This window comes from Nesoenas mayeri (genome assembly GCF_963082525.1).
Source record: "Nesoenas mayeri genome assembly, chromosome: 18".
Taxonomy (NCBI): domain Eukaryota; kingdom Metazoa; phylum Chordata; class Aves; order Columbiformes; family Columbidae; genus Nesoenas; species Nesoenas mayeri.
The window spans coordinates 10,263,769-10,275,801 of NC_137566.1; the positions used below are offsets into that span (position 1 = coordinate 10,263,769).

At 47.5% G+C, this 12,033-nt stretch overlaps 1 protein-coding gene across 2 annotated transcripts in view; it reads left to right on the forward strand.

Annotated features, from left to right (window-relative positions):
- OLFM1 (olfactomedin 1) overlaps nucleotides 1-8,803 on the forward strand; it is a gene marked incomplete at its 5' end in the record, with an annotated part of 30,050 nt that extends 21,247 nt beyond the window's left edge. For both annotated transcript variants that reach the window (XM_080356079.1, XM_080356078.1), the window contains 2 exons: nucleotides 5,315-5,421; nucleotides 7,926-8,803. In XM_080356079.1, the coding sequence (XP_080212205.1) occupies nucleotides 5,315-5,421; nucleotides 7,926-8,600 (782 nt within the window). In that variant the 3' untranslated portion in view covers nucleotides 8,601-8,803. The remainder of the gene's footprint in view (nucleotides 1-5,314; nucleotides 5,422-7,925) is intronic.
- Nucleotides 8,804-12,033: the final 3,230 nt, after the last annotated feature.

The following is a 12,033-nucleotide window of genomic DNA, read 5'->3' on the forward strand; positions in this document are numbered from 1 at the left end:
GCACCCATTTTGCTTATGCATCAATGTCCGATCTTATTTGCTAACTGGACCTGGCGCCTCAGCAAAGGTCACTGTGCATCGCTTTAGGTAGCGGGGGTGGGCGTGCAAGCTGTGACTCGGTTTCCCTTTTTTCCTTTTCTTTTGCATCTTGCAAATCCCTGTTGAGAAGAGCATGGTGTAGCCGGTGTGGGTTTGCGGTTTTGTCCGGATGATGCCATGTGCAGGATATAAATTCCTCCCCATCTCTCCTGATCCCCGAGGGAGCCCCTTCCATCAGGCCAAGTAACCAGCAATGTGAGAATGCAAGAGATTCGTCTGTAATCTCATTCAGAGAGTATTAATTGACTGAAGCCTGTGGGTCTATGGTGGGGAGACACAATTGTAGCTAAACCCAGCATCTGACCCCAAAGCCGGGATGGAGAAGGGGAAGGAGGGCACTGCCCTCCGCAGCTGCAGATCTCCCCACCATTCCTTGGCCTAGTTCTGGCTTGATTTAATTTCTCCTTAAATTATTGACTTTCTTGTTAAGCAATTTAGACAATCTAAACACACTAACTGCTCTGCAGTCTATTTTGGAGGCACATATGAAATTACACTCTCAGGTAACTTCATGGAAGATCAGGTCTCATCTGAGCACTTTATATCCTTGGCAAGGTAACACTGTCTCTCTCTCTGCTGCTGGGATTGCTTTTGCTTGTTTGTAGGTGCCTGCACACTTCTGTAAGCAGCCGTCTTCCCTAGATTTCCCCTCTGCATTTCCATCCTGTCCTCTGTTACCTTGTTACATCCCTTATAAGCTTGAAACCTTGGAGAGGAAAGCGAATTTCCACGTAAGCCTGGATGCTCAAAGGTATTTGAGCTACAAATGTGCAGCGAGTCATGCACCGAGATACCCCCGGGGAGCTGCCTGGGCAGCAGGTACAACCGCCCCTGGCCGAGTGGGAGGGCAGAGCCTGATTTCTCATTTATTAACGAGCGCTGATGTGCCCAGGTTTGGTTCGGGAGCAGAATGGGCTGAGGCAAGCTGTGCCATCGCTTTCTGCACCGTGTCTGTGGTCCCTCATGCTCTGATGGCCACAGGGAAGGCAGCAGAGTTGGGGATGACAGGGAAGTCCTGCCCTTGTCCTCACCCTCTTGAATTCCACCCTGAAAGCTTAATGTGGACAGAAATGATCAAGGTTATAATGACGTGGTGCATTCTGTGTTAGCAGTATGTAAAACCTGGAGCTTTGTTGCATGGGGACCATACCAGCATCTCAGGAATGACAGTGGGTAAGGTAATCAGGGTGGGGAACAGGCCCAGGAGTGTCTTGTTGACCAAGGTCAACAAGGTGCAGCTCCCAGCAGCTGCCGTCTGTCAGAACATCTCTTGAAGATGAGGAGGAGCAGCAGGTGATGGGTACAGGGAACAGCAGCAGGACCAGGGATTTCAGTTGGAGCTGGAGAAGTAATTCCCCAGGGATAGTTTTTTTAAACAAAACCATCCTGGACCCCACAGCCCCTCTGCATCTGGCCTTGGTGGAGCTGCCCAGCCCAGGCTGGCTCCACCAGAGCCCGGGAAGCTGTGATGATCCTCCTGCAGACCCTGGGCAGACTTTAAGAAGGAGCTCCCAAACCATTCAGGACCCAAAAAACCCCAGAATTTGTTCTTGGACCATTATCCCCTTCTGCTCTGGGCTTGTTACATCCCCATCATGCTCAGGTCCTCCAGCTGGGACATCCACCCCAGGCAGTAGCCCAGGTAAGGCAGCTGGAGGCAGCTATGATGGTGAGCTCTTGCAGGCAGCTTTTTATAGAAATAAAATGGGGGGTTTTTTAAGTCTTTTTGAGGCTTTATTTGTGCTTTTTGGCTGTGCCACTTTTTTTCCTTTGGCTCTCCCTTTGACCATGGTGTCAGGGGAGCTTTGCTGCCTCAAGGCATTGCAGCACCCCTGGGTGCTCGTGGAGATGGACGCAGAATCTTATAAGGGTTTGCCCAGGAGGGTGATTTATTCAGTGGCTTAGCAGCAAACAGCACGGATTGAATTTCCAATGTTGTTTATCGCTCCGGAGTGTAAACCAGTGAAAATGGTAGTTAATTGAGTTAAATTCGGATAACAGCCTTACAGACACTTTACTGCCACATGATGAGGCCCCGTTTGCTGAGGATTGCTGTTGGCTGCACATTATCTGCTCGGAGGGATTCACTGGCGTTTCAAGTAGCACGTTTTAGCTTAGATTTGCTCCTGCATGAGCCAGCAATGCTGCTTATCTGGTGCTTGTTCACTTGCTAGAGCTCAGGGTCCAGCTCAGAGTGCCCAGAACGGGATCAGGGAGCTGCTGCAATGAGCACAGGACAAGGGAAGGGGAAGGGATGTGTTCCTGTCCTGTTCACCTCTCCCCAACCTCCGGGCAGCACTGATGCTCGACACTGCAGCAGCATTTTCCTTAGACAAGGTCCTGTTTTGCATTTTAGGTTCCCTAAGCATTATTGATGGATCAATAGTGAAAACACTTCCTGACCCTGGCATGTGTGTGGAGGGAAAAAAAAAATCAATAATGGCACATTCAATCTGTTATTCTGTTTACACTCTTAAAGATCACTATTTATACAGGGATTTTAACGTTTCCATTAACGTTCCTAAGAGGAGCCTTGGAGGAGTGGAGAGGTTGTCGCTCCTTGATTCAAGGGGGAATTTGACTCAGCTGTGCTCTACAGGCTCATGTTTGCCTGATAGCACGAGCTTGCCCAGACTCTTGGCAAAAAATCTCAGCCCACAATCCTAGTGCAGAGATGGGGATAGAGCCCTGACAGCCTGTCCCAGATAATTTGGGGATGGGGGATGCTCCCAGCTGGGTTAGCAGAATTGAGGGTAGGACACAACCCAACTACTGCAGCCCCATTGCTGCTGCAGGGGGCTGGGGATGGGGTAGGGGGGATCAGACCTCACCTTTGTGGGGAGCCCCAGCAGAGAAGGTGCTCGGCTGCAGCAGCATCAGCACAAGCAGAACTGCAGAGTTCAGAAGGAGACGGTGCTGGTGTCAATGTGGTGGTCGCGGTGGTGGATAAATTGCTGCTGAGCTGCTAAACATCCCTTGTGGGCTGGATTTTAGGAGAAATATGGAGCGGGGGTGTTAGTATCCTGGGAGGGTGGTAGCGCTGGTTTTAGCTGAAGGGAACCGTGTCTTCTCCTGCTGGAACATTCCTGGTGTGGCTGGAGAAGGGGCTGTGTGCGGGGTGGGGGGGTGTTGCTGCTCTGCAAGCTGCAGGAGGGCAAGTCAGGATAGCTGGCTGGGTCTGCCTGGAAGGTCACTTGGGAAGAGGCCGATTTGTGCAGTTTTCCAGGAACAGGGACACACAAGCCCCCACAGGCCATAGATCCAGGGATGTGAAAAGTGCTGAGGAAACTGGAATGAAAACAGGTCTTGTGTGAATGCCCCGAAAGCTGCTGCTCACAGGCTTCCCCGGTGTCCTGGACTCATGGATGGGCACGAGGTTGCACTGTCCTGTCTCACGTTCATCCTTGAGTGACCTGAAATGCCCAGAGCATCCCATGCTCCTGCCATCCCAACGGGAGAGCACGTTTGCTGCGAAAAGTTGTCCATCCCCTGAGACCCGCAGGGACCTGGCTAACAAGAGACCTTAAAGCGGTTGGCTCCAGCATCCATTTGAAACCTCCCCCTGGCATGAGTACCTGTGATAGATTTACACCAGGAAAGAAAACACCTTGCCCTGTGTAAGAGCAACTCTCTTGCATTAGTAAAGAGCTATTGTTAATGTGCCTCCAGCTAAACGTGTATGGGGTGTAGCCTCACTACTTGCAAACAACATTAGTTTACTTTTATCAGCTGCTGTTTTGTTTTTTACTTTTTTTTTTTTTTAATCCATCAGCTTTTATACAACTGTTCTCTCCAGGGAAATGGATGGAAAGAGATAAAGTGACAGCAATGTAGGGCTGCGATAATGGAAGGCAGCGTTGGGCAGATCTGTGATTAGAGGAAGGCCAGTCCTCTGCAAGGGGAATTTGCAAGACATTAAGCATTTATTATTTTAACCCATTGCATCCCTTTGTCAATACCAATGCCTTGCTCAGGAGATGCTGCTGCAGGTCCGCTGAATGTGTCCAGGTTTTAAACGAGTGCTCCCATAACCACGGACCATCCAACACCAGCCCCCGGTCCCTCCTGTGGCATCTTCATCTCTTCGCCTGTCGTTCCTTGGTGTATGTGTACTAAAATGCTGGTGCCGCAGGAGACCAGAATGGCAGCTTTGCCAAAACTTGGGGATATTGTTGGAAATAGGAACTTGGCTGTACCTTTGATGCTGAGGCTGTAGCGTTGCAGGTATCTAGTCACGGGCATCCCCAGAGGGACGCTGGGGTCAGTGTCAGAAGGGAAGGGAAACAAGCTGCCAGCGCAGTGAGTTGGGAGGAGAGTTGCGCTGTTTCATCTCGTGTTTAGGGCTTAAAAACACAGCCAGGCACTCAGCTGGGCTTGTAAATGTGCTGACATGCCCACTGAATTCAATGGCGTGAAATCAACAGTGTGAAGCACCTAAATATGCTGCAAAACCTGGCTCGTGGCGCTGCACGGGTGCTCATCCCTGTTGTGGTGATGCTGAGGATGGGCAGGATTCTGGAGGCAGCTCCCAAGGGAACCCTGGAGCCCCCCCACCTCCTGCCCTCCGTCCTCTGCATTTGGGTTCCTCAAACGGAGCTGGTGGAGAAGACAGGAGGAGGCTGGTGAATTCCTCAGTGTCTCCTAAGTGCACCAACAGATAGGGAACAGAGAAGGTAGCTGGTAGAAGCCAGTAAATGATCTTTGCAGGGAAGAGATTTATGTTGTATATAATTTCCCACCTTGTTTTCTTTTTCTCCTTTGCATAACCTATAACAAATGCATGTTTCCAGCAGGGCTGGAATAGATACGTCTGTCTTTTTATCTTGGCTGCACCCACTCTGTTATAGCAGAAATGAGCAGAGCTATTCAGCTAATTTCCCCACCTGGCTGCTCGACCCTGGCTAACGCTTCTCATTTTCTATTCCGTGACATTAGCAGCAGGGCTGGTTTAGGAAAGCTTGTTTTCTTGGGGGCAGTGTGATAAGGATAATTGTTATTTAGAGGCAGGAAACAAACAAAAACATCCGACAGTTGTTCTCTTAATTACCTCGCTTAGTTACCTCTAATTAAATAAAAAACTGAGCTGCCCATCAGCAGAGGAGAGCAGTGGGTGGTGGTCAGTGCCAGTGCCCATCATCGGGGCTTCAGGGCTGGCAAAGACCCATCACCAAAGGTGCTCTGACGTGGTGCTCACCAGCCTTGCACTCTTTTTCAGCTTGTGGCAAGCTGACGGGAATAAGTGACCCGATCACAATTAAAACCTCGGGGTCCAGGTTCGGATCGTGGATGACGGACCCTCTTGCTCCCGAGGGAGAGAACAAGGTAAGAGCGTAACAGCTTCATCCCTGTGTTCCCACCTCCGCGGATGTGGCTGAGGTCATTGGAAACTCAATACATCCAAGCACCGAAGCCCAGGTTGTGCCTTGTGAAACCTGTGGGAGGTCCTAATTCATCTCGGGGGGGGGGATCTGCTGCAGGAGGGGGCTGAGCATCCCGCAGGGAGGGAGGATGAGGAGGGCACTGAGCAGCCCCGTGCAGTGGTCCCTTCCCAGGGCAGGTGACACTCACTGCAGTGATGAGTGTGTGTGGTCTCAGAAGCGTCACCACAAGGTCTGTGCTCCTGAAAAATCAAAAATGGGGTTTCTCAGCTGGGTTTGGCAGCCAAGGAGGAGCTGGGGCCAAGCAGAGGGACCCATGGTCCTGGTCCTTGCTGCTCTTCTGCTGCTGATGTCTCCAATAACATCATCTGACTGCATTTGTCCTCCATCCTCATTATCCTCCTCCTGCATTGTTGTGAGGCATTAACTGATTGCAGCCAGAGAGAGATTTGTTTTGCTTTGTTTTGGCCTTTTTGTTTTTCCCATTCAGACCATTCCATTTTGATCCCAAGGAGGTAGGAAGCCAATAACTGGCTGAAAATCAATCCGGGCTTCCCATGACTGATGGAATGGAAAATATCTCGAGTGTTTCCTGAGGATTTGCAGGCAGCAAAACAAAACAAAAACCAGAGAGCTTGGCTGCATGGTAATTCCCTCCTGCATGCAGCATCCTTCATCAAAGGATGAAGGCAGCAGCAAGGGCTGTATTGGGGCATCTATTTTAAGAGCTTTGCCCCATGATCACCTTTCAGTAGCTAAGAGAGGATGAGGGATGCTCTGGAGAAACCACCCCTGGGCTTGGCTCTGTTTTCCTGTGGATGTGCAGCAATGAAGCAGCAGTGACTTGACATGTTGGGCTCTTTCCCTCCAGCAACTGGTTCCTCAATACAAAACCTCCATATTTTACAGTTATGAAACAAAACTTCATGTATAGCCCCAATACGATCCTAATTATGAGGTGAGATGGGAAGACTTTACCCACATCACATCTTGTTTTGCTCAAGAGAGGGGACTTGTCCCCTTTGGGCTGTGCAGCCCTCAGCGCTGTTAATAACGTGATTTATACATCTGTGAAAGGAGAGTCAGACCTTTGGCAGCTGAAGCTGGTTGATCAAATTCTAAAGATCTTTCCATGTCTTCAGAGATTTTTGTCTCAAACCAGTATTTTTTAATATTATTTTTTACCCATACCTTTTTTTCTACAGTGTGTTTTTGTTGTGAGAGTAGACATGCAGTTTTCTCTGGACCGAAGCTCAAGCTTCACAAGCGTGTATGTGTATATAATATATAAATATATAGTGAATTTTATTAGAAACACACAGTTAAGTGAACTTCCTTGCCTGCCCTGCAGAGGAGGGAGCTGAGGATGAGGAGAGATGGGTAGGTTTTGTGTCCATCTTATGTTGCTGAGCCCCAGGAGGTGTTTAGTGGTTCATGTGGTCATCTATTCATGTCATGAAATCATTGAACATAACTGGGGAAAACTGGAAACCTTATGGGAGCAGCCTGCTCTTCTAAGGGACCCTGGGGACAGCCAGATCACAGAGACGACACCAACAGATTTTGCAAGGGGTTTGCAGAAGAAGTTTGCACTACAACATTACCCAATTCGACATCCTTAAGCGCTTTCCTCTTGTTACTTAATTTACTTTTCGTCCTTCCTAAACAGTTTCTACAGAAAGCAGCTATCTTATTTTTAGGCAATAACTTCATACAGAATGTCACTCACTGGCTGGATATTTCATCTTGATATTAACTGCACAGCTTTGTCATTTGCCTCGGAATTGGTTTCATATGACAAAAGCTTTTTTTTATGGCGTCTAGACAGTGTCCCTAGTGAACTGGCGCTTAAATGATGATCTAGAATCTCTCCCCGATCTACCGATAGCAACATTTTGATGTCTTTGTTATATTTTAGTGGCCTTGGTTTCAGCTTTTGATGCAGAAGTGTATGATTTTTAAACCAATATGGATTTTGCCTGAATTTCCTTGACAATGAGCGATTGCATCCATCACTTCTGCATGCCAGATTAATGGAGTTCTGGTGTCGGTTACTGTGTGCCACCTCGATGCGGCTTATGGGAAGTAAAAGCAGTATCAACATAATAATCCGGATTTAGCCAGAGAAAAGATGTTAATTGTGCCCTGGAAGGGCAGTGACCATCATGTAGCTCTCCCAGGGAATCGCTTAAGCTCCCATGTTCCTGCACAGATACCAAGTTTCCCCCCAGGAAAGCTTTGCTATTCAGTTGATTTCTCGTTTGATTCTGGGGTTTCCAAAATCGGGTTTATTTCTAGGCATCACTGGAAGGTGCTGGATATATTGTTTTCCAGCAGGATGGATTCCTTGCTCTGGATTTTGCTCCCAGTTGAGTTTCCAGGGTGCTGTGCCTGGCTCAGCTGGGTCGCTGCTGTTTTCTAACCCCATGTGTTTCATTGCTTGCCCAGGTCTGGTACATGGACAGCTACCACAACAACCGCTTTGTCCGTGAATATAAATCCATGGCAGATTTCATGAATACTGACAATTTTACCTCTCACCGTCTCCCTCACCCGTGGTCAGGCACCGGTCAAGTGGTCTATAACGGCTCCATCTATTTCAATAAATACCAAAGCCACATAATTATCAGGTTTGACTTGAAAACAGAGACCATTCTCAAGACTCGCAGCCTGGATTATGCCGGCTACAACAACATGTACCACTACGCCTGGGGTGGCCACTCGGACATTGACCTAATGGTAGACGAGAACGGGCTGTGGGCTGTCTACGCCACCAACCAGAACGCTGGCAACATTGTCATCAGCAAGTTGGACCCCAACACCCTCCAGAGCCTCCAGACCTGGAACACCAGCTACCCGAAACGCAGCGCCGGCGAGGCCTTCATCATCTGCGGCACCCTCTACGTCACCAACGGCTACTCGGGAGGTACCAAGGTCCACTATGCCTACCAGACCAACGCCTCCACCTACGAGTACATCGACATCCCCTTCCAAAACAAGTACTCGCACATTTCCATGTTGGACTACAACCCCAAGGATCGGGCCCTCTATGCCTGGAACAACGGGCACCAAATACTTTACAATGTCACCCTCTTCCACGTCATCAGGTCTGATGAGTTGTAGTCCATCCTTGTCTAGAAACTGATTTAGAAAGCAACAAAAAAAAAGGGAAAAAAGGGAGAAATTAATTAAAAAAAATACTAATATCAAGGAAACACTCTTTAAATAAGTAAATATATAAACAGCTGCCAAAATTAAGACCAATGTCATGGAGGATTATTCAGCCTACACCTGACAGATCAGCATTACCTCTACATTTCTAGAAGCCTGGCCCTGTGTTATAGACTCACGAATAACCATGTACTTGCAGCTGGAACTGCACTTGAAGAACCACTTAAGTTTTGGGGTTTTGTTTTGTTATGTTCGATAGCAAACCTGTAGTACATACTAAAGAAGTAAGGCAATGACTGTTGAAAGTTTATCCTTGGGAGACTCGCTTTCTTCTGTGTGTGGGTTGCATGGACATTTCCCCAGCATCGCGGTCAGCTGTGATGGTTGTGTGATTTGTATTTCTAAGCAGAAAACGCTGACCCGTGAGGAGCTCTCGCTGTCTGAACAAGACCTATCACAGGTTAGTTTTCTTCGCCTTCCATTGCAGCTACTGTCTCTCAACTGTGTTCTTGTCACTTAGATTAACTGTGCTGAGACCCGAAGTAGCTCATGGATCTGTGTCTTAGTAACTATTAAACACGATGGTTTAAGTATGTATTATGAACAAGTTGTTGTACCCATATTGTTTGAACTTATGTATTCAGCAAATATATTGTATAATGTATGTCTGTTATTTACCAGAGGTGGCAAAACTTTGTATGTCCAGTTTATGCAATGAATGTTGTAAATGCAATGATGTAGTTTGGATTAATAAATGATGGTTTTGTTTCTAAAAAGAAAAAAAAAGATCAGTGTTCACCCTTATACACAGATAACCAATTTCATGTTGATAATTACAAGAATATTCTCTTACTGTTATACTATCTACATAGCATTATGGTGGTTGGAAATCGCTTCTGTGGAAATCCTGTGGCATCAGATTCCCACGGGAAGCCCAGTTTATGGAAGTGAGAAGGTAATTAATTTTTTTTAAGAGGCAAACTTTGTACTATCCACAGTTATCTAAGGAACAATAAAAATATTAGGAGACTTCCCTGCTTTGTTTATTGTCTTCTCTGTATGAATGACCAAACACAGGGCAGGGGTAACAGGAATTATTGGGGAGTCTTTTGGCTCAGATTTCTCTCCATCCCAGAGTCAGGCTGTGACAACATTTGGTATCAACAGTGCAACAGGTGGAAATTGCGTCTGTCACCTTCATTAGAGTTGGAGACACGGTGTCTCGGACCACTAGGTGCAATGGCATCATTTTCCTTCTCAAATGCGTTGAGTTCTTATCATCCTGAGTTTATTATAATCTTATGCTAGTAAAAATCTCCTTCCATGTATTGCAGCTAGCACTGTGACACTTATTATCATTAGTAACTATTACTGTTGGGGCCTGAGCACTGAACACAAGCATCCCTCTTCTTTTTGCCATAGCAGGGACCTCCCAGCATTGCAGGATGCTGCACACACCTTGGAGCAATCCGAGCCACTTTTCCAGCTGAACAACCCTGAAACCCTTGGTATTTTGAAGCTTAAGACTCTGGGCGTTAGCATACTCCTCTCAACCACCGTTAATAAATCCTGTGCTTCCCCATTGTCCCCGTGGCAGGGCTCATTCTACTGGGAACCCAACACCAGTAGCTTCGTTCTGCTGTCACTGGCTGCTGTGAGATGTGGGGTCCCATCTCTCTGGTGGGAGATGCGGGGTGATGCTCGGTACCTCTGCAAGCTGCAAAGGGCTGGCTCTGGTGTCATTAGACCCTTGTTGCCTCCTTTCCAGCCAGAGAAGCAGGTGATGGTGTTTAGCACCACCAGACGTGTGGATTTTTCAGCCAAGTGGTCTGTGAACAGCTGTGTTCGCTGATGAGGTTCAGGCTCCAAGCTCAGCAGACGGATGCATTAGAGCCCTTGGAAGGAGCGCAGATCACTGAGGTCAGGAAATTTAATATAAGCAATTGGTGACGGCTGCAAATTGCACACGTGGATTTCAACCTCTCGGCCGCAGCAGAAGGTCCCTGTTGGGCTTTTCAGCAGGAGTAGAGGGGAAAGGGAAAAAATGATGTAATGTGGTTTCCCAGAGCTGGATTAAACCACCGGCAATGAACGATCCTCCACATGTAGATGTTTGAGCCTGTTCCACGGGTTTGAGATATTGCCCTGTGTCAGCACGGCTCCTCTTGCTGGAGCGGCAGCTGGATCCAGAATGGGGACAGCTCTGAGGACTCGTTTCTTTGCTACACGCCATAATTCCAGGGCTCTGGACTGCCAGGTTTGTGGAGATCTTTGATATTTAGCAGTGGTTTTCCCCCACAAGAAACTTAAAAAAAAAGAGGCTAGATACCCATGGTGTAATTGGCAGCAGTATTGATCTTCAATGCACAAGAGAAATCTGCTAAGCCAAAAAGCTGTAAGGCACCTGCAGTCATTTCTATTTAATTAATGTATTTCTTCAGTGCAAGCTCATTTAAGGGGAGCACACTGTTTTTCCAAGATTTAGAGCTGGATCCAGCGACCGCTGCAATCGATGGGATGGATGCCGATGCTACAACATGGACGGAGCTTTTGTAGCCACCCGAACCTGCTCCACGAGCGCAGGGGTGAGATTATTGTCTCAGCAGCTGAGCTTCTCATACTCTGTTTCCTGCAAGCCCTGAGCGGGTTCCTCTCTGAGACTTCAGTGGGTGTTCACAGAGACTGTCCCAGCCGATCTGCCTGGTTTGGGGGAGATGCTTCAGGTAGATCAGAGCTCATGGTAGGACACCACCCAAACCTGCCACTCCATGCACCAAATCACCCAACCTCAGCTTTGTCATTAGGTAAGATCTGAGGACAAAAGAACACGTTGGCTTCAAAACATTGATCTGCAAAAATAAATTGAATTACAGAAAGGCAAAATAATGCTGTTTGCTTTAGGGCACAGCTACATTTAGATTCTAATTTTCATAGTGCAATTCATTTAATACAAGGCTCAACAGCACAAAATGTCCTTGAACATAACAAAGACAGAGAAGCTTTCCTGCAACTTGTACCCAAAGTTAATGAGATGAGAAAAGCTCTTTAAGGGGTGTACCTTTGTCCTGTTTGCCTGTAGTGCAATATTCTATAAATGGATGCCATATGGTCATGTACTTAATGGTATGTATTACTTTTCAAATGGATGAGCCATTCAAAGACAAGTACGTCCCAGAGGATTGCTTTCTATAGCCTGTGACTTAATTATTTGGTGCACGAGGCTTGCTGGTCCAAATTTAGTCACGGGATCCAGTGACTTCAGAGGAACATCTGACCATACTTTTGCATGTGTGCTTATGTGTTGTTAATATTTCGCAAGGCCTTAATTCAGAAGATATTTGTGAGGGTTTTGGCTGGATGCAGAACCCAGGTTCTGCTCCCACCC